Genomic DNA, 26696 nt, shown 5'->3' on the forward strand with positions numbered 1-26696 from the left:
TTTTATGAGCTACAGCTCTCACTGCTGTTACTGACAGTTTCTCAACTAGTGTGTGATCAACATCTACATTTCTGAGTAAATATTAGGAGGTATTTCAGGGTTTAAAGCATGTGATTTCTTGGCCAGCATCATCTGCCTGATTCCAAGTACAAATTTCGTAAGTCATGCCATAAACGGAGTTTGCAGATTTCTTGCTTCCTCATTTTCATGTTGCCGATGTGCATGTTACACAGATGTTACAACAGACAGTTTCTCATCATATTGTGTATTAGAAACATTCAGGTTACTATAGACAAGTTTATTGAGCTTTTACCCTCTTTGATAATTATTTGTTACACTTTTGTGGTATTTTGTTGTTATGAATTCTGAACAAGTTAGTACATTTCAAACAGGCATTTGGGATCAAACATTTTTTAGAGATTCAGAACAGTTCCCTTTTTGAGGTTTGGTTTCTCTTTTTTTGTTTTTCTCAGTGTCTTAAGATCCTCTTTTCCAAAACTCAAACTCAAAAGAAACATAAAAAATAAAACAGAATACGATTTTTGATTTTTTGTAGAGCAAGTCCAAGTGGAACTGATATGGAGGATCGGCAGGCAGACTAACAATTCCAAGGAAATGATCTACTGGTGCGCAATTCCCATCCCTAGACAGGACTATTTATACACATCCAGTACGATTGATCACCTGTTGCAAAAATGGTAGAGTTTATTCTTACATGGTTACACCGTGCAACAGATTGCAACTACCTGCGATTTTATTGGTTTTATTGACGTTTGATCTCACCTTGTAATTCATTGTGATACTCGTGCAACCCATGCAAGACATACACTAGTTATGTACCATATTGTCTGAGCCAAAAACTTAAAGAAGCAGCTTTGACAGCACGGCACTGCCTGTGAAATCAACTAAAGACACAAGCTAGCTCATTAGCAGCTAAAAATGGCATCTTGTTTGTTTAATTAAAGTGCCAACATGTCTTGTTTCTTTAATCATTTAATCATCTTCAATAATTTTCCTTACAAATGTGACACTATTTAAGGGGAACTAACAGTAAAAAAGATTAATTCTCCATTAAAGAAAACAGACATTCCTCCAGTCATAACAAGTATCATCGGTGCACCTACTAAACTGTAGTGCAGCTGCATAGTCATATTCTAAAGATGTCGGACTCGGCTGAAGCGAGTGGCTGTTTTATGAAATGGACATATTCCCGTCTCTTCACTTTTGTGAAACAAGCAGACAAGAACATTACAGTAATATGTAAAAACTATCGGCTGCTGTTAATAGCGCGAGTAATCTACTGAAGCGCCTGACACGAGAGCATAGACGAACACTTCTGAGTGACCCTTGTTCATCATCCACGGATAACACCGCGGCAACTCCTGCTAAGCAGGCAAAGCTTGATTTTACTTCAGCAGCACAGAAATCGTCTGAAGGTGAGCTTAAAAAATGATTGCAGGCTACATTGTGGAAGAGCTGCTACCGCTGCGTACTGTAGAGTCTACGTCTTTTATAAAAAATTATTTATTATTTAAAGAGTTTAATTTCTATTGTTTGTCCACTCAAGGATTATAGGGATTTAAAAAAGTATTTAGTTAAATTACTTATTAAGTAATTAAGTTACTTTTCAGACACAGTAATTAGATAAGTATTTTAAATACAATATTGATTAAGTAATTAGTACTTAATTACTTTTTAAAAGTAACTTACTCAACACTGGTTACTTCCCACCTCTTGTGTCAAGACTGATAGAATAAGTCTTGTTGCTGCTCACTGGTTAAGCAGTGTTTCCATTTCACAGCACTGAAGCAGAGACCCAGTGAACTCTTGACCCTTCATCGTAGCAGTTACTGGAAAGTCATTAGAGGAACTGTGTGGAATTTCCTTCAGGCTCAGCCCTCTGCAGTTCACGAGCAACCGAAAAACATCTGACAATCCACCACTCACTACAATACTTGCCTTACTTGTGCTTTATTAACATAATGATAAAATAATATCAGTAGATGGGAATACAAACTTTAAAAAAAATCTAATTATACTCAGCTTGAAGCTGAAGAAAAGAAGGAAACTAAAAAGTATTTCTATTTACCGTTGTCCACATTGTAGAGGGTGACTTTTCCTCTAAACAGGAGAATGTGTCAGTCAGTCAGATGAGCAGTCCTTACCTTTAAATCTACCCTCTCTTCTTCCTCTCTCTGTTTGTGAGCTGATAGTAACACTGCATTTAAAATGACCTGACACTTAAAAAACGTCACTCCCTTTATGCTCGCTCCTCTTCAGTACCACAAGCTAGATGCTGAAGTACCACAACTTACAGACACCTGCAGTTGTTCCGGTGTTGTGCAAAAACAAAACAAACACAGTCCCACTTTTAACCCCAGACTTTGGCACAGTCATCTCTTTTTACGTGACATCCTCTGGCGGTTAATAAACAGCCTGCCATATGTTTCTGTTTAGGCTGAAATTAGTTTCATGTTTGGAGCCTTACAATGACAGAACTGCATTAAGCAAACGTAACAAGCCTTTTTACAAAATGTAAGGAGTACAAAGTACAGATATTTGTAGTACAAAATAGTCAGAAAAAAAAGCAACCCAAAAACATCTGCCAGTACAATACAAATTAGGAGTGTGTGTGCGTATCTCGGCACCTCCCCTTCCTGTTATTGGTCTGTGCTTAAATGCTGGTGTTTCCTAACGTTTTCTGTTGTTTTGAAAGCTCAGAGAACCAGCAAAAGTAACAAGCCTTTTTACACAATGGAGTAGAAAGTACAGATATTTGTAGTAAAAAGTAATCACTAAAAAAACACTACTTAAGTACAGTACAGATACCTGAAGTACAGTAATGAAGTATTTGTACTTTGTTACTTTCCACCTCTGGTGTCAAGTGTGTTTGGATTGACAGCAGAAGTACTGATGGATTCATAGAATAAGTCTTGTTGCTGCTCATCGGTTAAGCAGTGTGTTTTCCTTTCACAGCACTGAAGCAGGGGCTCAGTGAATTCATAAACATTCGTCATAGCAGTTACTGTGTGTGTGGACTTCCCATCAAGCTCAGCCCTCCGCGGCTCATAAGTAATCCCAAAACATCTGGCAATCCAGTAAAACTTAGATGTGTGCGTACTCTCGGCACCTCCCCTTCCTGTTATTGGTCTGTGCTTAAATGCTGGTGTTTCCAAACTTTTTCTCTTGTTTTGAAAGCTCAGAGAACCAGAGAAGACAAAAGAAGGTAAGAAAAACATTTTACACTGATGAACAGCTTAAGAGAATCAGAAATCTTTTTGAAATCATGAATGTAATACGTGGTAACATGTTTCTGAGGAAGTCAGAGATAATAAATCTGTGCATAAAACCGGTGTCAGCTCTTTTGTCTGGGCCGTACATAAATCATTTGTACAGCTGGCCAAAGGTATTTGTTGTCATCCTGTTATACTTATAACATGTATCAAAATCAATCTTTTACCTTTTTCATAATCTAGCATTAAATTTCTCTTTTCACAAGATAACCACTACAGCGTTTCAATCTGTGTCTGTGTTTCCTACAGGCATGGCCGTCCACCAGCAGCCCACCCAGGTGGTGACAGTCATCAGGACCATTGAAAACTCTGGCCAATGGAGCACCGACCTCTGTGATTGCTGCTCTGATATGGAGACCTGTAAGTAAACTCAGGAAACCCTACAAACAGCAGTGATTTCTGCATGAACGATCTCCTCAGACTTTGTTTGCAATAAGCTAACCGAGTGTTTAAAGTCAGTAAAAAATCAAGAATGAATGAACTATCTGAGACTACATGATAGCAATGATCATTTAGTAGCATTATGGAGTTTTTCATTATTTTACATTTTTCACCAGAAAACTGACTTTTCGTAATTGGAGTGGAAATGTCTCAAATGTTCAACTTAAACTTAATGACTCCTTTTATGATAGCATAGAAAATCAGACTTAGAGTGTCCCAAATATATTTTTTTACTATCAATAAATAATAACAACAACAATAATAATAATAATAATAATAATAATAATAATAATAATAATAATAATAATAATAATAACAATAAAATAGAAGTCCAGTCTCTCTGTGGTTGGATTCAGGGAAAGTTGAAATAGCAAAAATTCAAAGTTTTTTTGCTCCCCTGGAACATCCAGGTTGGTTGGTTTGTTGTAGTTAATAAAAAAATAGTAAATAATATATATACATAAATATTTATTTATATATGTATATATTTCTCCCCAAAGGTTGCTGTGGCCTTTGCTGTTTCCCCTGCATGCAGTGTGATGCAGCCAATAAACATGGATGGTGCTGTGCAATGCCACTCCTGGACGTTTGTGGTGTGGTGTCCTGCTTACTCCGTCAGTCTATCAGAGAGCGCCACAACATCTATGTAAGGCTGGGTTAGAGATGGAGGATATTGTTACAAACTACATTTAAAAGATAGATGCGGTCACTAGAGGAAGTGCACTTTTATAACTTCTGCACTGGCTTCATTTTTAAGCCCTGGAGGTTTCTGCTTGTAAAATGAACTAACATAACATCTAAATGTAAATTTTATGAGATTCAAAAAATGCACACAAATTGTGCTTTGTGCAGATCCTTCTCACTCACCCTCACCTCTCATGGTCAATCTGAGATAAAGTAACCACATCATGCAGTGCCATCATAAAAGTGACCTGGATAAAACTTGTGGTATTTTGCAATCCGTAGAGTTTATAATGGAGAAGCTTGAGTTGAGAAAGAGGAAGTGTAAAGTTCTTCAAATCTGAACTCTCTTGCCCTCACTGTGGGGGAAAAAGCTGCGGCTTCTTGTTTTGACAAACTCTCAGATATTTGGTTACCCAGCTCTACACAGGGACACAGCTGCCGGATGAGGGGATGACAACACCCCACTAAACTTTTATGTCTGAGGGGTAACAACAGTAACTCCTGCTGCTTCATCCTCTGTCTATCTGCTTCTTCTTCTCCATCCTGCAGGGCTCGTTCACTGATGACTGCTGTAAGGTGTGCTTTTGTTACCCGTGTGTTTGGTGCCAGATGCATCGTGAGCTGAAGCTCAGGCAATACCATTAGCCCGCCACCTCGACTGTGATCAGCACGCAAGTCGTCTGTGGATATGATGCAAACGTTTTGGCTGTGTGATGAGGGCTTATGTCACTGCTGAACCAAAGTGCTTTAAATCTGTTGTCATATAATATGTTGAACGCCTATGTGACTTTTTCAGGCCAATAAAATCCTGTAATTCTATGCAACATCATGTGTGAGATTAATTGTCCTCTTCTGCAGAGTTGAGTTTAACCAGTGTTCAGATAAAGACTTGTCATATTCATTAATTGTTAACTTTGATAGGATACAGAGAAGGACATTGTAAGGTCACACTGTCCATTCATATAACTTTTCACAGTATTATAATATTTGTAAATGAAATACAGTGGCTTGCAAAAGTATTCGGCCCCCTTGAACTTTCCACATTTTGTCACATTACAGCCACAAACATGAATCAATTTTATTGGAATTCCACGTGATAGACCAATACAAAGTGGTGCACACGTGAGAAGTGGAACGAAAATCATACATGATTCCAAACATTTTTTACAAATAAATAACTGAAAAGTGGGGTGTGCGTAATTATTCAGCCCCCTGAGTCAATACTTTGTAGAACCACCTTTTGCTGCAATTACAGCTGCCAGTCTTTTAGGGTATGTCTCTACCAGCTTTCCACATCTAGAGACTGAAATCCTTGCCCATTCTTCTTTGCAAAACAGCTCCGGCTCAGTCAGATTAGATGGACAGCGTTTGTGAACAGCAGTTGTCAGATCTTGCCACAGATTCTCGATTGGATTTAGATCTGGACTTTGACTCGGCCATTCTAACACATGGATATGTGTTAGCCACCTGGCCTGGAGCCCAGTTAGCCACCCGGCCCGGAGCCCAGTTAGCCACCTGGCCTGTAGTTCAGTCGCCAACTCCACTACCATTTTCACCTCAACTTCAGTCGCCCCCTGTTCAGTTTTCTGTGTCGTCGCTAGCCCAGTCCCCTGTTCAGTTGCCGCTAGCTCAGTCTTCACCTCCACCACAATCAGCCCTGCTATCTTTAGCTCAGTCTTCAGCCCCGTCAGCCACTCAGCCACTATCACAATCAGAATCACTACAACCTTTGTTACAGTCCATAACTCAGTCAGTACCTGAGTTAGTAGCGCAGTCATTAGCTTTGTCACCAGTTCAGACTCCAGTGTTGTCACCCATCCAGTCAGTCACTCATCTACACCTTTAGCCAGGGACCTCAACGCCTTCTGGCCATGCATCAGCTCCTGCTGGAAGCTCGAGTGAGCCAATCCAGCATTTCGTGGCTCCCACGCCGCTGTCTGTCTCAGCTGGCAGTTCAGGAGAACTGATTCAGCAGTCTGCCTCTGCGTCCAGTCGTCTTGTGTTTTAGTTGGGGGTTCAGGAGAACCCGGCCAGCATCAAGCCACGTCAGCTGGGGGTTCTGGAGAACCCGGGGCCATCTGCTGCACTGGTTGGGGTGAGGGGAGGAACACAGGAAAAAAGACATGCTGTGGAAGAGAGCCAGAGATTAAAAATAAGTAATGATTCAATTCATAGAGGTCTATTAAGGATATATAAAGTTGGGTTTCATCGGCTTTTGGTCTATATGAGTAACTTATCATGACCAAACATTTGATGATTGTCTTTGCATCATTCAAGCAAAACTTAAATTTTATTAAGGGTCACACACATCAACCATAACATGCCAGCTAATGTGAACCTGATCAGATGTTGTGGTTTTGAAAACACAGAAGCTCTTTTTGCTGTTACATGATGTTACTTATAAGTAACAGAATACACCAGTAAGTAGCAGACAGGTCTGGCCCGAATCTGGTGTCAAGCCGGCACTGCTGGCTGACTTGTGGCATGGTAAGTGGTATGTCATCCAGATACGGGCCAGGCCCGGCGTAGATGGCACTGTTTATGCGGTGGCATGCCACATCTGGCCCAATTGTGGTTTGGTTTATGTGGCCCAGGCTCATAGAAAACAGGTCTGAGTAACTGGTGTCATGGCAGGGTGTATGTCAACCAGATGTGGGCCAGTTCTGGCAATGATGCCCCTATTTATGTTCCTATTTTGCTACTTTAGTTTGAAGACCCAAATGCCATGTTGCAATCCAATACTGCTATGGTAGCCAATGCTTCAAATGCAGGTTTGTGAGTGTACACTTTATCCAAAACCTAGTGAGGGCTTACTCATGTGTACCACTGGTTGGCTGTAGCTCAGGAGGTAGAGCAGGTCACCTCCTGACTGGAAGATTTGTGGTTCGATCCCTGGCTTCTCTACTCTGCATGTCAAAAGTGTCAATGTAGTTAAGAAGTGTGCAATTTAGAGAAAGTGTGTGACTGATTGAATGTGGCTTGTTGTATAGATCACTTTGAGTAATCTGGGAGAGTAGAAAAGCACTATATAAGAATCAGTCCATTCATTTTCTGAACAGAGTTTTGTCGTGGTACTTTTGCACTATTATATTCTGGCACATGTTGTTATTACATGGCTTGATTAAGGTACACATTAGGCTGACATCTTGGGCCAGAGCTGAAACTGTTCTGGGCCAGCACAGGGCCAGCAGTGTGTCTGCAACTGGCCTTGTGCTGGCCCATGTGTGGGCCACCTCTGGCAAACCAGATCTGGGCCACCAAAGGGCCGTCATTCTTTGCGGCATGTGGGCCATGTGTAAGCACATTGTGTGGACTAGATCCAGGCCATACCAATTTGGCTATGTGGGATGTAACAGCATTTTTGTGACCTACAACACTATTTCCACATGGATAAGTAAATATTTATCTATGTACATGTGCATTATTATCCAGTTAATCTCCTCTAGCAGCTCATTTAGTCATGGCTTCCAAGCATTCTTTTGTCTGTATGTCAGTAAATGTAGTGAAAGACTGACATATTGGGGCCAAATGTTTATGAATGTAACCAGTTTAGTTTGTTTGAGTGTGTGTGTTTGGAATGATCGCAGAAGTATTAACAGACTGGCACAAGGGGGTTTAAGATTTCACTCCTACCTCTATGTTCGCAAAATAAAAAAGTAGCCCAGCTACATCATGGCAGAATAGTAATATATTAAAAAACAGCATTTTCTATAGACTTTGTCTTCTTGACCATTTGTCTGTGAGGGTCTGGGCAGGCTGGGGCTGGTTCTGTTTTTAGTTTATGCTTGGTATGCTGTGGGCGGAGCTGCAGGGGCTGAGGTTTGTTCCACTCAGCTGTGTTTGAGCTCTGTCATTGGGGCGGCGTATTAAGAAGAAGCCAGAGTGGGAGTTATTATTGCAGCATTTGTGGTAACATTTAAACATTTAAGGCTCTCTGATGTTTGGCCCTGCTGCTGTAACTGCTGTAACAAGGTTACAACTGTAACAAGTTGTAACCTTGTTTGCTGTGATCTTTCACTCATCTGGCCGGATCACGCCACCATATTTGGATTCTCAGAGAAATATTAAGCTTCCTGGATTAAACTACAGTGTGACAAGTAAGCAGTATTCATTTGTTCCCATTTATTAATTTAGTTACAGCCAGATTTAGAGTTATTTATCTCTAACTTCTCTTTTCTCCCTCTTTCTTTTTTTTAAACCTGTCGTGTCAGGCACTTTTAGTAAAAACATGGTCTGAATGCTTTGTTGAGCCAAACACATTTGCTTTGCCAAGAGGAGCGCTGTAGACTCTGTATAGGCTCCTATTGGTACTCATTTCAGTTTATTTTATTATTCACATTATTATCAGACTGGTTATTATGCCAGGGCTGATAGGGGGTGAGGGCCAGGTTGGCAAAAGACAGAAGAAGAGATGATAATAAAGACAAGAAGGAGGAGGGATCGAAAAAGAAACGAAACAGAAAGAGAGAGAGAAAGAGAAAGAGGGGAGGGAATGGATGCCCATAGTCAAAAGGCAAGAGCCCCAGACAACCAGACGCAATGGGCAGTCCACCCTGGCAGAGGACAGTGGCCATGGCACGAGCCGAGGAAAAGTCAGATGGGGTGGCTGTGCGCTAAAGAGGTACAAAACATCCCAACTGCATCCCCTGAGGGCACAGGCCAGAAATCATGCCACAACACCTTGTCAGGTGCTCTGGAGCTACACGTCCAGTATTGGTCGTTGTAACAACGAGTGGGGAGCAGCAGGGAGGGGAACTCACCCTCCATAACAATGTCCCACAGGGAGAACCCCAGATCCAGGCATAGCAACACACACACACAACACACACACATCTGTGTAGTTTCTCCGCCTGTCAGGGTTCCTGGGTCGTTGACCCAGCATTTTCAGTTCATGTTCACTGTTTATTTTCCACATTTTTCATTTCCTGTTTCATTATGTTCAGCTGTGTACTCACCGGTCTCTCATTATCATCCTCATCAGTCCCTGTATTAAAACCCTCAGTTTCTCTCTGTTCTGGGTTGTGTCATTGTCGATGTGATGTTGTCGTTTCCGTGTGTGCTTTCAGTTCAGCCAGTCAGCGTTCGTTCACGTTCTGTTGATCTATTTTGTATAATAAACGCCATTCTCATCTTCAATCAAGCCACGAGTCCTTGTCCTCTCTTCCTCTCATCCACACACAAACCCCTGACACCGTCATCTAGGTCATGGTAATCTAACGAGGTTGGAATGAAAGCGACTGGACTTCTTTAAGTTTCTTAAAGATTTAACATCTTATCCATAAAACTTCTTCAGTTCTATGATCAAATAGTGGTGAGTCCCAGGTATTTAAATCCTAGCAGGAGTGTCCCTTAAGAGGGTCGATCACGTGCCTCATCACATGTGCCAAGGTGTGACAAAAGGCGTTGACTGAGTCTCATCTCTTCCATGTTGTGCCATGCGTTTACGAAGTGGCTCTTTGGTTTCTCCAATGTAGAAGTCTGAGCTCTCCTCGCTGCATTGCAGAGCAAATACCACATTGTTTAGTTGGTGTTTGGGAGTTTTGTCCTTGGGATGAACCAGTTTTTGTCTGTGTTTCTGGGTTTGAAGTTTGCTGGGATGCTGTGCTTGGAGAAGATTCTCTGATAAGCTTGCTACAGAAGGAATCACAATGTTGCTGACATGCCATGTTTGTATGAAAACTAGAGCACTATTAACACTGAGATGTGGCAGGAGCACATGACTGCTGCTCAGTAGTGCTCATCCACACCTTCCCCATCTCCCTCTTTAAGATGAGCACACGAAATCTGCACTCATCACCTCATTTAAGTTGCTATTTTCACTGTAAATAAAATCCTTTCACTGTTGTATGAGTCTGCTCTTTGGGTCCTGCTTTTGGCTCATCCTCATATTGTCTCCATTGTTCAAATCCTTATTTTATGTTTAGGTAATTAATAGTTCATTGGTTGTGGGGGGGCTAGAGCCTATTCCAGCTACTGCAGGGCAGGCTACACCCACCAGTCTAACAAAAGGACTAACTTTATTGATATTTACATAAAACAAAGAAATTAAAAACTAATTTATAAATGAATTTATTAAGGCACACTTTATTGCACACTTAATTATTACATTTACATTTTGATGTCTGCGACTCTCCTGGTCCTCCTGTGTGTGTGTGTGTGTGTGTGTGTGTGTGTGTGTGTGTGTGTTCAGGATCTCTGTTACAATGTTACTGTTTTGGTTGTGCTGCATGAAAGACGTTGAGTGTGTATTAGGGAAGGTTAGTTACCGGAGCTGGAGAGTGAGTTATTCAGGCGAACTCTCAACAGCATGTGTGTGCACGGAGCCCTTAACAGACTTGACCTCCACTTTCACTTCCTCTTTCTGATTTGTGGAAAGATGCTGAGTTTCCCAAACGTCTCATTTTGTTTTTTCTCAGAGAAAGAGAGAAGAAGAAGAAGGTGAGACATTCTTTCTTAAACTGATGAAGTGAATCATTGTGAACTCATGAATGTAATATTTGATGTAATTTTTCTCAGGAAGACATAGTTGCAATACATCAATGTAAATATGATGTAATTTGCATGGTGAACTCTTTCCTCTGTACTGTACACAAATCAGTGTTACAGCTGGTCCAAGGTATTTATAGATTTCCTTTGTCATATTTTCATATTCTAGCACTAAATGTCTTCATACACAAGAGCTATAACCACTAAAACATTTCAGTCTGCGTCTTCATTTCTGTCTTGTTTCCTACAGTCATGGCTACCATCCACCAGCAGACCACCGAGGTGGTGACAGTCACCAGGGCTTTTCAAAACTCTAGCCAATGGAGCACCGACCTCTGTGACTGCTGCTCTGATATGGACACCTGTAAGTGAACCCAGCAAACTCTACAAACAGCAGGGATTTCAACATGAGCGATTTCCTCAGCTTTGTTTCAGACTTTGTTTGCAGTAAGGTAGCAGAGAGTCTGATGTCAGTAAAAAATCAAGAAGATAAAATATCTGAGACTGTCTCATAACAATAACCATTTAGTAGCATTATGGAGTCAGAGTGCTCTAAGCGAACTGGGAAACTAGTCTCTGAACACTTTAATGTTTAGTTTAACCTTCTGAAATTTAATGAACGCCATAACATGACTGACCTAACATGTAATGACATTATCAACAGTGTGGAGGCATAAATGCTGTGGTGAAGGTGTTTCTGCAGGTAGAAGCAAATATCTTTTCATTGGTTGAGTAAGAAAGGCTGCGAGGCTGAGGAGCCAAACACTGGACCTACAGGCAGGTTTTTAAAAGGACTATTTTAATTTTAGCTGACTGGAAACTGGAGCAAACTCATGCCATCCACCAAAAAAAGTTAAAAAAAAATGGTAGCTGAAAACTTCAAATGAACCAATCAATGAGGTGACCAAACAGAACACATGCAGATCATGTGATGTGAAGAGGAAGCACGTGCACAGGGAACACACAAATTGAAAGCAAGAATGAGAAGTGTTTAAATACCCAGAGAACTAATTGAAACCTCACATGAAGGCAACATTCTCAGGGTTTGGCATTTCTTCTCTTTCTTCCTGTCTTTTGGTTTCTACCAAAGCTACCAAAAAACATGACAAGGGTGAACTAAAGCAGCAAAGTTGTCATGATCCTGGGTCGGTGACTCAGTGTTTTGTGTTTTGAATTATTTATAGTCTTTGCTTCATTATTGCCATGACAAAAGTATGTGTTTTAGTAAACACTGCTATTTGACACATTAAATATAATTTCATACAATTTCATAATTTATTTAGAGCAGCTCACCTGTAATGAAAGTGGTAGTTTTGTTGTGCATGTATGCCTGACATCATTGGCCTGCTCCCAGATCTGGACCAGGGCATCTCTGAGCTCCTGGATAGTCTGAGGTGCAACCTGGCACTGTCAGATGGACCGAAACATAATGTCCCAAAGGTACTTCACAGGATTAGGTCAGGTATGAACTTCAACATCCTGCATACTTTCGGTACGAGGCCAAGCATTGTCGTGGACCAAATGCACCAGCGTAAGGTCTAACAGTGAGTCCATGGTTTCATCCTAATGACAGTCAGGGTGTCGGGTCTGTGTGTCCCTCCATGGATATCCCTCCCCAGGCCATCACTGACCCACCAGCAAACCACTCATGCTGAAAGATGTTACACCAGCATAACGTTCTCCATGGCTTCACCAGATCCTTTCACATCTGTCACATAAGCTCACAGTGAACTTGCTCTCAGGGCACCCTCATGAAGTCTGTTTCTGATTGTTCAGTCAGAGACTTTTACACTAGCTGGTGGTCATTTATAGCTTTGGCAATGCTCATCCTGTTCCTCCTTGCATAAAGGAACAGATACGTGTCCTTCTGATGGATAAGCGGCCTTCTGTGGGGGTTGTCTCATTGTTGTTTCTCTTGTGCAGCTATTCTTAATTTCGTTAACATCAAAGTACCTGAAACTGATAACCAACCGTCTCTGCTGCTTAACTGACCACATCAATATCCAGGCGATTTAACTGAGTGGATGTGATAATCTGACTGAAAAGTGCTCCTTACATTTTTTGTTGTGCAGTTTAAATCTGTATATTTTTTTATCTGAAGGTTGCTGCGGCTTTTGGTGCTTCCCCTGCATGCAGTGCATGACAGTTAGTAAACATGGATGGTGCTGCTGCGCACCACTCCTGGATATTTGCGGCGTGGTGTCCTGCTTACTCCGCCAGTCCATCAGAGAGCAACACAACATCGAAGTAAGGCTGGGTTAGAGATGGAGGGGCTATGTTACAGACAAGATTTAAAAGATGGAGGTGGCCACTAGAGGAAGTGAAGTTTTGAGTCTTCCACATTGGCTTCACTTTTAAACCTTGGAGGTTGCTGCTTGATTTTCTTTCTAGTCACGTTGGTTTGGGTCCAGAATAATGAAAAATCTGTGTGTCTTAATTGACTGGATGCCAGCGCTGTTGCTTATTTTGTTCTTCTCCACCCTGCAGGGTTCTGGCTGTGAGGACTGGTGCACAGTACTTTTCTGTTACCCCTGTGCCTGGTGCCAGATGCATCGTGAGCAGAAGATCAGGGAGAACCAGCCCGCCAGCGCAACTGTGATCACCACACAGGTCATTCGTGGATATGGTACAACCAGTTTGGCTGTTGGCTAAGGGCTTATGTCACCGCTGAAGCCATATTTTTTTTACTTTTGCTGACTTATTAATGTGCTGAATGGTATATGAGGAAAGGTGTCTGGCCATAAAAATACTTTTTTACACAATATTGTGGCTGTTATTGTAATAGTTTTCTTCTACAGAGCTGAGTTTAACCAGTGTTCAAATAAAAACTATTCAAATTCACTATTGTGATATGACAGTGATAAGGACATCGTAAGTAAGACCTTCCATACTTCTCTTTATATACTCATAGTAAATGTACTGTACAGTGGGTGATGGTCATTATCCATTGCTTGTTTTGATGCACTTCCCAAATCACACAACACTTTAGAGCAGCGGTCTCCAACCTTTTTTGCGCCACGGACCGGTTTATGCCCGACAATATTTCCACGGACCGGCCTTTAAGGTGTCGCGGATAAATACAACAAAATAAAACTAGTACCGGTACTGAAAAAAGAAGATTTATTCATAACACACGTGAAAAGACCCAGGGAAACAGAGTTAACGATAAAAACGGTAACAAAATAACGCTGAAAACCGATAAAAACCCTGAAAACTATACATTTCACACCTGAGCCTCAACTCTCGCGGCCCGGTACCAAACGATTCACGGACCGGTACCGGTCCGAGGCCCGGGGGTTGGGGACCGCTGTTTTAGAGTATTGGATGAAACTGCTTTGTGCTTATTCTTTGACAGCTTTTACATCTATCTTTGTGTTCCTGCCATCATCAGTATAAACAAGGTGACTTCCATCCACAAACTCATGATTGTAGTTAGTTTCAGCACTTCACTGTAACGTGCTTCCTTCTACTTTCTTTTTCTCATGATTGGTCCTGAATATAAAGTAATGAGGGCTGGGTCAAGACATCTGCACAGTACTGTATCTGTTTTATTTGAAAGTTGAAATTATTATCCATCCATCTTCATCCGCTTTATCCGAGGCCGGGTCGCAGGGGCAGCAGCCTAAGCAAAGAGGCCCAGACCTCCCTCTCCCCAGCCACCTCCTCCAGCTTGTCCGGGGGAATACCAAGGCGTTCCCAGGCCAGCCGAGAGATATAATCTCTCCAGCGTGTCCTGGGTCTGCCCGGGGCCTCCTCCCAGTGGGACATGCCTGGAACACCTCACCCAGGAGGCGCCCAGGGGGCATCCTTGTCAGATGCCCGAACCACCTCAGCTGGCTCCTTTCGATGTGGAGCAGCAGCTGCTCTACTCTGAGCCCCTCCCGGATGGCCGAACTTCTCACCCTATCTCTAAGGGAGAGGCCAGCCACCCTTCGGAGGAAGCTCATTTCTGCTGCTTGTATCCGCGATCTCTTTCTTTCGGTCACTACCCACAGCTCGTGGCCATAGGTGAGGGTAGGGACGTAGATCGACCGGTAAATTGAAATTATTAAACTGATTAAATGATTCAAAGTGCTTGAAGTGCTTTTACCTCCGGTTTCTTTAAACCAGCTTTCTGAGTGGCTGTCAATCGCAAACAGAACGTGAAGCTTTAAATATTTTCTACATTTGGCAAAATAATTATTAAATAAAATTGAAATGTATTAAGTGAGAGAATTAAACAGTTTGTTAGGGCTATCATTTAGTGTCTGACAGGACTTTAACTGTTAACGGTAAGAAGATTTGGTCACATGTAAATGCCTTCGTGAATCAGTCACAATTCAGTGATTAAATCATTTCTCTATGACAAATCTACCTTTACATCATTTGTTTGTCAGCTATATCACATAAAAAGTACAAAGTCAAATTACTGAGAAAGTGGAACATAAGAAATGTTTTACTTCTTTTAGAAATGTGAAACTATAGGATCTGGCAGAGAATGAACCGTCCACGTTTCTCTCTAGTACTGTCGTATGCAAAACTAGTGTGGCACCAGGGGTGGTAAGAGATTATTTTAGGGTGGTCCATGCCATCCGTGCAGATCCGCCCCTGTCTGCATCACACATGTTGGTTAGCAAGAGGAAATTCCTCTTTTATGAAACGGAATCACGGAAGGCTAATGACCGATCTTAGAGAAGTAAAAGCAGACCAGCATGCGCCTGACTCTGGTCTCCCCTCGGTTTACCATTAAAGACCAGAGGTTTACCGAAAATGTGCATGCGCAAACCTCCAGAAACTAGTTACTGGCCACTCAGCTTGCTGTAAACAGGACACAGACGCCTTTAAACACAAGGTGGCAGTATTGTACAGCATGAACGCAAACAGGTGAGGAGCCTCATGACAGTGCGGTCTTTAAAGGAACTTTGCCTACTATAAGAAACCATTAAAATGCATATAAGCTTCTCACCAAAATGCACATGTAATTGTATTTAATAAGGTCTGTACTGTAAACTATGTATGCTTCAATGAGGTCATTTCACTCAAAGTTCTTAGTGAAGAAACATCACTTTGTCACCCTTATGAGTACTTTTAAATGTGTGACGCCAACTAGTAATCTCCTTCAAGCCAAGACCTTAATAAAATAAATGCGTGCATTAGAATTCACATAGTCTATTCCACAGTGATTTATAGGTACCTGATATGTTAATAGCAAAACTCAAGTGTTTGAGTCTCATTATCGTCATCAGAACAAAAAAAGAGATGCAGGTCTGTGACCAGGATGCAGGTCTAGTTGGTGTTTCAAAATGCAAACAGACAGAGCGTCTCGCTGCAGTAGACAGTGGCTTTGGTTGTGCTCTTGTTGCATTTGGGTTTAAAATTGTAGTAGAGCCACAGATTACCTGTAAAAAAAATTTAAGATGCTACTTTAAGGCATTCATTTTCCAAATGTAATAAATAAATGTATATATACACAGTCTATATGTTGTTGGTTATTCTGGCAGTGCAGTCTGTAAATAATATTTTTAAAGCAGGTATCTACTGCTGTTGATATGTTTTTCTTTCTTCTTCTTCTTCTTTTTTTTTTTTTAGCAAGGAACCAGCAACAGCAGAACACAATCGGGATTGAGCAAAAGACAATGTTGCACCATTTGGCGCTGCAGTCTTGGAGCTGTGCACACGCTCAGTGCCATGAATGCAGACATGATTCAGTAACTGAGGATGCACATGGGAGTAAAGGACTCTTCTTGACATACATCAGTTTTGGAAGCTATCAGGAACAAGAACAAAAGAAAATAGTGTCACTGAATCGGCTTAAAGAAACAAGCATGCTAAAAATTCAATTTAAAAAACCCTGAAGACTTTATGCATGTGTCAAAATAGTAAGCAAATGAAAGTGTATTATGTGAAAGTTTTAAATAGATTGTAACAGACTGACCTGTTTGTGTGTCTGACCGGACACATTTGAAGATACAGAAAAGGACTGTCGCAAGAACATGAGCACAGAGATTGTGGCCGTGTGGTCATGATATTGTTTCAACTTCCTGTTACAGTGTTTCACGTTACTACTTGTTCTCTTTTTGCCTTACCTTCCCATTACAGTTATATCATTTGATCATTAGTAAGTACAGCCACTTACTCTTTTAAATAATTCTTTATTTGAAAAATTGCAAATATATTTTCCTTGCTTCAGTTTTTTAAGAAACTGTAAGCTGTTTTCTTCTAGTATTAGTTTAAGGTTTTAAACGTAGTTTAGGTTTCAGGTTCCTAAAGAACTGTTTGCGTCACAGATCAGTGCAAAAACGTGGCCAACCACCAACAATGTCTCTGTCAAGGAAAAACAGTAGGTCATGGTTCTTCTTTTCTCATAAATTTACTATCAGCAGAAGACGTTGCAGACACAACAGCTTCTGTAAATACAAACACACTTTTGACAGGCTTTTGTTTTAAGATAACAACACTTCCTCTCAATTGCCCTAACCCACTCGGACCTCTACCTCAAGAATTTAATGCCACGTGTTTCTCAGCAGCGCAAAGTTTGCTTTTATAAAATGCATCTCCTGCTTTTATTGTGAAAATTGTCATTTCATATTATTCAGGAAGCAGGCTGGAAAAGACGGCATCAGCCAATAAAAGGACAGGAAATATTGATATAATGTTTCATTCGTTTTTATTTAAAGACAATAAATTAACATAGATACATTTTTAGTCTGTGCAAAAGACTTGAGCCACCCCTCATGTTTAAAAAACTTTTCCCAAGGAGCCAGACTTTTAATTGTAATTTTTAAGGTGGTCTTGAGAAATAGTTCTCCAGGTTTTCTGAAGGTCTTTCATTGGCTGCTTTTTCACTCATTTTCAGTGCAGTCCCTGTATCTGTCAGATAGGGTATCTGACAGAAAACCATGCTTGACGATGGTGATCATGATAATATGACAACAACAGTGACCTATAAATCATCCAACCAACATCCAAAGAAGAGCTTGGAATCCAAGAAGCCTGGAGAACTATTCCTGAAGACTACTTGAAGAAATACTAAGAAAGTTTGACTGAGAGATTGCAGACTGACGAATGCTGACGAATAAAGATGATCACACCAAATATTGACTTTATACAGATTCTGTTTTTACCTTATATGCTGTATTTCTATGTATGTTTGCATGTCTTAATAAACATATTAATGCAAACAAAAAGGGGTGGCTCAAGACTCCTGCACAGCACGATATGTTAATGATAAAGAACACGGGGAGAAACTGTTTCATGACTTATTTGCAAACACAATGCTGCTCTTTCTGCACCAGGACAGTAAGTGGTTTGTGTCCAGCCACAGACACATCTTCCCGTTTCATAGAGTTGTGCTCAACTCTAAAACTTGCTTTATCCAAGGATATTTTTACATATTAAGAGAGTGTTGTGGAATGCACATGGTATATACCCTGACACACAGGAAAACTGTCTTTAAATGCACCATCTGCCATAATTGTTGTCTTGTTTTAATTATCTCTATTTAATTACAGCACAAGTCTTTGAGTGTCATTGTCACCATCGGGCTGTCGTTGTCTACAACAGCAGAAAGCTAAAAAGAGCAGTGCTAACAGGATGTAGGTCACAACGGTGAAACAAAACGCGAACAGGTAGAGCGTCGTGTTGCAGTAGACATCAGGCTGTGTCATATTCTTGTTGTAGTTGGGTTCATAAATGGAGTAGATGACTATATTACCTGGAAGAATATAAAAAATGATCTCAAATTAGAATGAGAGTGATGGACCTGCACGGCCTCTACATAAATGCAGAACTGGCTTCAAGATTTTTTCAAAATGCTGCTGTGATTAGTTTATTTTAAAAATGTAAAAAAAAAAAAAAAAATCCAAGGAACAACAAGAAAAATTTATTTCTGTTAAATTCAATTCAGTTTTATTAGCAAAAAATTACAACAGCACTTGGTCATTTAACATTGTGTATTCTCCTTATATATCCAAAAACAGCTAGTACTGCGTGACGTATATGATCAGTTTAATTTACAAATAAATCGACTGATTTACTGATAAGACCTGACAAATGAAGCAGACATAAAATTGTTATATTGTTTATGTTTTGTTATAGCTGTTCACTGTAATTTTAAATATGAGGGCAGATAAATCTTAGTGCAAGTGAGGGAGGTCATTGTTAGGTAGAATAATCAAAAATGCCAAAATGCCTAAAACTAAAGTGCACGATGACAGAAACTTCTAACCAAGTCGAGGAATTTTACATATGTGACCTTATTATTTAAAAGGTTTGCTCGTGTTTTTGTCTCCCTGTACTCACAAGGAAAATGTCCAGGCCTTGTAGTGAAATTCTCAATTTTTTCAAACTAATCTTCTTATTATTTACTTTTCCTGCTCTGTTTACTGTGGTGTTAGAAAAATTTGAAGTTTACCCGCAAGTAACCAGCCACACAGGAAGATGATGGTCATGGACCAACAGAAAGTGTTGCACCAGTTGTGCCATAAGCTCAGTGCCAGGAAGACCGGTATGATCCCATACAGGGACATGTAGAATGGGATAAAAGTCTGTCTGGGACAGTTATAGAGTCCTGAACCTATGGGGCACAAAAATAAATAAAACTAAAACACAGCATCTGAAATATTATTTAATTTTTCAATTATTTTTGTGACACGTCTTGATGCATGCTCAGTCATCCAGGTAAAGAAATCCCAGAAGGTTGATTCTGTTTATCTGGACGTAGTGTTTTCAGTAGGAGAAACGTTTCCTCACTCATCCAGGTGACTTCTTCATTCTCAGCTGACTGCAGGTTTCCCCAACCTTATAGTACAGGGTGGGCCATTTATATGGATGCACCGTAATAACATGGGAATGGTTGGTGATATTAAAGTCCTGTTTGTGGCACATTAGTATATGTGAGGGGGCAAACTCCTCAAGATGGGTGGTGACCATGGTGACCATTTAGAAGTCGGCCATCTTGGATACAACTTTTGTTTTTCCAATAGGAAGAGGGCCATGTGACACATCAAACTTATTGGTAATGTCACAAGAAAAACAATGGTGTGCTTGGTTTCAACGTAACTTTATTCTTTCATGACTTATTTACAAGTTTCTCTTTGTTCACAGCCATTGACATGTCGAAGAGGTTAACACATGAGGAGCGGATCAAAATTGTGTTGATATCTGGTGAACGCAGTAACCGGGTCATTGCAGCAGATTTCAATGCAAGACACCCTACGAGTCCACCCATCTCCCATGTTACAGTTAGCAAACTGCTTGCTAAGTTTCGTGAAACTGGTTCAGTGTTGGATTTGCCAAAATGTGGACGCAAGAAAACTGTCACTAATGAAGAAACATCAGCGGCTGTCCTAGCTTCATTCAGCAAGAGCCCACAGCGTAGCACTCGCCGCATGTCACTGGAGAGTGGCATTAGTTGAACATCCCTTCGGCGGATATTAGCTACTCACAAATGGCACCCTTACAAACTCCAGCTACTGCAGCATCTCAACGAGGATGACCCAGATCGGCGCACAGAATTTGCAGAACGGGCAAAACAAAAACTGGAACAGGACCCTCAGTTCACACAGAAGATTTTGTTCAGTGATGAGGCAAACTTTTATGTGAAGTTAACTAACACAACCACCGCTATTGGTCTGACACTAACCCACATTGGATGGGTCCCTCCAAGACTGTTGGAACAACAAAAGTGATGGTTTGGTGTGGTATATGGGGTACAACCATAGTGGGTCCATTCGTCATCAATGGAAACCTCAAGGCCACTGGATATTTGAAATTGCTACATGATGATGTGTTTCCCTCTTTATGCACTGAAGCTGGCACGTTCCCTGAGTTTTTCCAGCAAGATGGTGCACCACCACATTATGGGTGCAGGTCTGAGCATTCCTAGCTGAACAGTTTCCTGGAAAGTGGATTGGTCGTCGTGGGCCAGTTGAATGGCCCCCAAGGTCTCCCAATCTGACCCCCTTAGACTTTTATCTTTGGGGTCATCTGAAGGCAATTGTCTATGGTGTGAAGATACGAGATGTGCAGCACCTGAAACTACGGATACTGGATGCCTGTGCTGGCATTTCTCCTGCGGTGTTGCTATCAGTGTGTGAAGAGTGGGAGAAGAGGGTTGCATTGACAATCCAACACAATGGGCAGCACATTGAACACATTTTATAAGTGGTCAGAAACTTGTAAATAACTCATGACAGAATAAAGTTACGTTGAAACCAAGCACACCATTGTTTTTCTTGTGACATTACCAATAAGTTTGATGTGTCACATGACCCTCTTCCTATTGAAAAAACAAAGTTGTATCCAAGATGGCCGACTTCTAAATGGCCACCATGGTCACCACCCATCTTGAGGAGTTTGCCCCCTCACATATACTAATGTGCCACAAACAGGACTTTAATATCACCAACCATTCCCATGTTATTACGGTGTATCCATATAAATGGCCCACCCTGTACATTTGCATAATGACTGAAACTAGCACCACTGAATAAACAATGGGCTGGGAGCTCAGTTCCTTGCTCCATTGGGAACAACCTCTGGTGATGCGGATGGCACAACACAGAAGAGCTACCTTGTCAGGCCAGGACTCTGCAGTCTATTTACACCTACAGGCCAGTGGACACTCTTTCAATGATGAGGATGTACACATCCTGGACAGGGAGGAACGCTGGTTTGAGCGCAGAGTGAAGGAGGCCATTTACGTGAAAAGGGAAAGACCATCTCTGAATTGAGGAGGGGGCTTAAGGGTACATCTTTCGCCATCTTACAATGCTATGATTGCAGCCATCCCCCAACTCTCTGTGAATGGTACTCATGGCCATTGATCAGTGGGCTTTGGTCAATGATCATGATGTTAATGATCAAGGAACTGACCTCCCAGCCCAGTGTTCCTTCAGTGGGCTGGTTTCAGTCATTATGCAAATGTACTGTTTATAAGATTGGGGAAACCTGCAGTCAGCTGAGACTGAAGAAGTCACTTGGATGAGTCACAAAACGTTTCTCCAACTGAAAACGCTACGTCCAGATGAACAGAATCAACCTTTTGGGATTTTTGTGACACATAAAAATACATTCGCATGAATCTGATCTGAACATTGCAATAACAATATCTCTTACTTACCAAGTATTCCTTGAGCAACAAATGTGAAGGAGAAAATGATCAAGGTACATCCTGGAGGCAGATACAGCGCTTTGTCAGTCACAAATCGCAGTGTGCACCATCTACACATGTGCAAAGATTTTCAACTCTCTCACCTATTACTATGTTTCGAAGTCCACACACGGATTGTGGTCTCTGACTCCCTGGCATGATAACTATTAGTCGAACCTACAAAGACACAAAGATAGCCACGAGATAACCTCCAGCTGTTAATATTTGTCTGTCTGTCAATGTTTTTCCATCTTTTTAAACCAGGCACTGAATTTTATCGTTTACAATTTAAGGAAATGCCCATGAACTTCCTTTCCTGTGTTAAAATAATTAGCAAATTAAAGTGTATTATGTTAAAGCATTAAATAGATTGTTACAGACCGACCTGTTTGTGTGTCTGACCGGACACATTTGAAGATACAGAAAAGGACTGTTGCAAGTACGTGGCCACATAAACAGCAATGTGCACATGATATTGTTTCAACTTCCTCTTACACTGTCTCACTTTAACGCCTGTTCTCTTTTTGCCTGCCCATCCCATTACAGTTATATCATGTAATCATAAGTAAGTACAGCCATTTCCATGGTAATTAAACATGTGAATCACTTTTACATAAAGCAAATTAACAATGAAAAAATATCTGTTTTCTGTTTTCGTTTATTTTCTTGTTTGTTTTTGTATATTTAAGGAAATGTGGGGTAAAGCTCAGGGTTTGCAGAAAATTCACTGTATCCTTTTTCCAGTGTTAGTTTTCAGTTTTCCAAAGGTCTCTTTTGTGTTCACAGATCAGAGCACAAACGTAAACACCTCTGTTGAAGAAAACCCCAGACTCTTAGGTAGGCCATGGTTCTTCTTTTCTAACTGACAGTTTTACTCCCAGAAGAAGTTTCCATCAGCCTCCCCTCGTATTCGCATAAACATTGTTGTAGACAGAGTATAAGTGCACTTCCTGTGCCGGACGAGGTCTTTCTGCTTCTTGTGAAATACACGCCCTGTTCTCAGTTCCAACACCACTCTCTTTTATTTTTAATAATTTAATTTCACTGATGGTTGAGTGTAGAAAAAAAATCATGTCAAAAGGCAAAATAGGATATATATTAATAATGCAAAGAAAATGAATAATGTTGAGAAAATTTGTTATTCGAGATTCAGTCATAACAATTATTTACTGCATGATGTAGAGGCATTAGGGGGACATCTAGTGGCCTCAAATATTACTGCAGGCGATTCCTTGCCCCACAGGGTAGAAGTGTGTTTTCTCATAGAGCATAGAGCATAGAGCAAAGCAAAAATAAAATAAAATAAAATAAAATAAAATAAAATAAAATAAAATAAAATAAAATAAAATAAAATAAAATAAAATAAAATAAAATAAAAAAGGGGTGTTTAGCATAATAAACAATTAGGAAATGTAATAGTGCTCTGGTGTTAACTTACAAACTAGCGGAGGTACAAGAGAAGTTTGAAGCAGCTTAAATCTACACCACACATCAATGATCAAAGCTGCTGTCTCAAAACAACAAGAACCAATCAACAACAGGTTGTCCTGTTGTCCTAACCCATTTTATTTATTTATTTACTTACAATTAAAAAGAAGAAGAAGAAAGAAACAGCATGGATATTGGAAAATAAATAAAATCACACATTTAATAAAACAAAATATATTCGTTTGTTAAACAGGGAAGATCATGATCATTTATTCTGCTATGATGAGTCATCTGTATGACTTGTTAATAGTAAGATTTCTCTAACAAAAGATCAAAAGCTGCATGTTGCTGTATTAACCAACATTAAATGTATTATGTTCTGTATATAAGCACACATGAAAATATTTGTATAATATTTGGTCTGTTGTTTGCTTGTGATTTTATTACAGCCAGCATCATTATTATTATTAGTATATGTCCATTATAGTTTGATATATTTGATATGATATATATTATTGTGAAACCATTTTAATCTGTTTCATCAGTATTGGTCCACTGGTCTAAGAGGAGGTGGGGAACACACAAACGTACACACTTTCATATGATTAGCTCCACAGCAGTGGCCGATCCTCATCATCGTAAACCATCTGGTTGGTGCAGCGAGCAAAAAAATAAGTGAAAGCATAAACACCTGTCAGGACGTAGGTCAGGGTGATGCAACAAAATGCAGACAGGTAGAGCGTCTTGTTGCAGTAGTGATCGGTTTCTGTAGTGTTCTTGTTGTAGTCGGGTTCATAGATGGAGTAGACGATTATGCTACCTGGAAAAATGTAAATAAGATCTCAGAAAATAAGGTCTGATCATGCTTGGCAACAACAAATATTGCTGTAATGCATTTATTCTTGTTAGTTCTAGTTTAATTTTTTAAGAAATACATTTCATTTTTCACAAAAAAAAAAAAATCCTGCTCATTCTTGTGTCTTTCTTTAATACCAACTTCCAGCTTTAGATTTTTATTCCACTGAAGTTGATATACATCATTAACACTTTTAAATAATGCTGATTCGTTTTATATTCTGCTTCTTGCAGCCTCTCAGTTCATCTTTTGTCTGCAACTAGAGGTTTTGATTCAAATTCAAATAACTGTATTGATCCCAAAACGGCAATTTGTTCACAGCTTACAAACACTACCTACTCACATGGTCAAACTCACACAACCTATACTCTTTAAAGACCCAACACAAGCACTGTTACCGATATCAGATAACAGACAATGAGGTTCAGGGGGAAATCAAATATTAAAAATAAATAATTAGAATAACAGGGTCACATGCATGTCTTTGGCTCCTCTTGTTCTAAGACAATTTCCTCTGATTGGCTACCTCTCATAAACTGACAGTTTGAACTGTAGGTGGCGTGTTTTTGCTGTACAGAGCCAACAGTAGAAAAAATCATAAAGTGAGCATTTAGAGCAGTTTGGAGGATGAAGTGTGTTAAATATCAACACTTCACCGAGTTCTTTTGATTCCTCAGAGGCAGCTGATGGAAGACAAAACACTGCTCAGCAGACCATTTAACACTTTAATTCTCTTTCACAATACTTCTAGAAGAGACAAGCTTCCTGCATGACACGTTGCCGCGGATCTCAAATTGGTGGTGTGCCCCTAACAGTTTTATTACCAGCTCTCTCACTTTAGTCTAAACAACAGTGTCTCAGTAACTTTCCAGTAGAGATGGTCCCCTGTTATCTACTTTTTCCCAGGCAAGCGTGAGCGAGAGTCTGCATAGTCTAATGCCTTTATTTTTCAGGGCTGTGTCCACTTAATACTACACTATATGACTTCATAACACTTATTAATAAAAAGCATAGCATTATTGCAAATTCTTTAATCCCAACAAGTGACAGGCTTACATTTTCAGCAAGCACGGGGCAATAATTGTATCATTTTTCAAAAATAATTTTGCTTTAAGTTTTGTTTTTGGTCTAATTTCAGTCATGAGAAGCTGCACTTGGCCTTTGAGAAATACAACATTTGTCACCACCATGTTGCTAATCACATCAGGTATGTACTGCAGTGCCTGGCTGTGTATTACAACAGCAACCTTCACTGTTAAGAAGCTGAATATAACTTCAAGCTTACTGCCACAATCTGACGATACACACTTTGTGGAGTTATACTTGTGGACCCAAATGTAGAAGCGTGGAACAAAACTTGATTTTAACAGAAAGTGAGCTGTTTAATAAGGCTGCTCAAAACAAAGTTCCTCAAAATGCTGGGTCAAGTGATCCAGAACCAGGATACTTACTGATGATGAATATGGCAAAATCGAGGATAAAGAGCAGACAGTCGAAGAAAATATTGCACATGTTCAAAAACCGGCTCAATCCCCAGGAGACAGGTATGAATCCACAAAAAACCATAAAGATGGGAATGGAGGGCGCCCTTGGACAGTCATTAAAGTACACAGATCCTACAGAGCACAAGCATGAAAATGAAGACAACTGTCAAGTCATTGTTGCATAGTTCTTGTTATTTGATTTTTCAAATTTTCCTTCCAACACATAAATGAATGTAGATAAATTCAGTCTGTATATAGAGCCACTCACACTTACCAACTATCCCCTCAACAATAAACATGATGAGAAAAATCCCATAGATACACCCTGAAGGAAGGCAGACATGGCTTCAGTTACAAATGACACAGCAGCTGCAGATGTGTGCAAAACTGTTCAAAATCACTTTCTTACTTATTACTCGAGGTATCCAAGTGTGTTGAGGTCTATCGCTCTCTGGCATCGTGACTAGTTAGAAATGAAACCTACAGAGACACAAAGGAAGCTGTGAGACGAGCTCAGGTTGTCTTTAACTGTCAGGCAAATGACAAATGAACAGAGAAACAAGGCAGATCACAAACAGTGTTCACAAGTCTGTGAAAGAGAAATAATATGTGCCAAACCCAGCATGTAATATCAAAAAAAAGAAGAAGAAAGATTTAAACTTTGTTTGTTTCATACTTTACAAATAAAACAGATGTATTATATGACAGCAATAAAAAGCGTGTTAGTTTAAATAGTTTGTTGCAGCCCTACCTGCCTGTGTGTCTTGTTTGAAGGGCAAGAAGAGAATGTTTGCACGAGAACTTGGCAATGTGTTCACACATGAATGTGTTGTTGTTGTCTGAACTTCCTGTTACAGAGTCTCATTGCGCTGAAAGGACTTGAGGATTCACAA

General features: G+C 40.3%; 4 protein-coding genes across 4 annotated transcripts; 2 read left to right on the plus strand and 2 right to left on the minus strand.

Moving 5' to 3' along the window:
- Positions 1 to 3034: 3034 nt before the first annotated feature.
- On the plus strand, positions 3035 to 5242 carry LOC147335721 (cornifelin homolog B-like). The gene is made up of 4 exons (XM_086281443.1): positions 3035 to 3226; positions 3543 to 3653; positions 4235 to 4380; positions 4968 to 5242. Exons 2-4 carry the CDS (start codon positions 3545 to 3547, stop codon positions 5061 to 5063), a joined length of 351 nt encoding a protein of 116 aa, XP_086137569.1. The 5' UTR covers positions 3035 to 3226; positions 3543 to 3544; the 3' UTR covers positions 5064 to 5242.
- Positions 5243 to 7580: 2338 nt separating this feature from the next.
- Positions 7581 to 18119, plus strand: LOC147335722 (uncharacterized). The gene is made up of 5 exons (XM_086281453.1): positions 7581 to 11034; positions 11155 to 11268; positions 13006 to 13151; positions 13392 to 13530; positions 16473 to 18119. Exons 1-5 carry the CDS (start codon positions 10980 to 10982, stop codon positions 16736 to 16738), a joined length of 720 nt encoding a protein of 239 aa, XP_086137579.1. The 5' UTR covers positions 7581 to 10979; the 3' UTR covers positions 16739 to 18119.
- Positions 17517 to 22738, minus strand: LOC147335723 (uncharacterized). The gene is made up of 5 exons (XM_086281370.1): positions 22421 to 22738; positions 22140 to 22212; positions 22006 to 22056; positions 19297 to 19458; positions 17517 to 18597 (listed from the first exon to the last, which is right to left on the minus strand). Exons 1-5 carry the CDS (start codon positions 22574 to 22576, stop codon positions 18389 to 18391), a joined length of 651 nt encoding a protein of 216 aa, XP_086137496.1. The 5' UTR covers positions 22577 to 22738; the 3' UTR covers positions 17517 to 18388.
- Positions 22739 to 22879: 141 nt separating this feature from the next.
- Positions 22880 to 26571, minus strand: LOC147335724 (uncharacterized). Its single transcript, XM_086281405.1, has 4 exons — positions 26213 to 26571; positions 26078 to 26128; positions 25771 to 25935; positions 22880 to 24283 (listed from the first exon to the last, which is right to left on the minus strand). The coding sequence occupies exons 1-4, from the start codon at positions 26259 to 26261 to the stop codon at positions 24069 to 24071; spliced, it is 480 nt and encodes a 159-aa protein (XP_086137531.1). The 5' UTR covers positions 26262 to 26571; the 3' UTR covers positions 22880 to 24068.
- Between the last annotated feature and the right edge of the window lie 125 nt (positions 26572 to 26696).

Source organism: Aulonocara sp. 'chitande type north' Nkhata Bay, linkage group LG3 (genome assembly GCF_057382095.1).
Source record: "Aulonocara sp. 'chitande type north' Nkhata Bay isolate Kocher_YH1m ecotype deep benthic linkage group LG3, A_spYH_male_GT1.1, whole genome shotgun sequence".
Classification (NCBI taxonomy): Eukaryota; Metazoa; Chordata; class Actinopteri; order Cichliformes; family Cichlidae; genus Aulonocara; species Aulonocara sp. 'chitande type north' Nkhata Bay.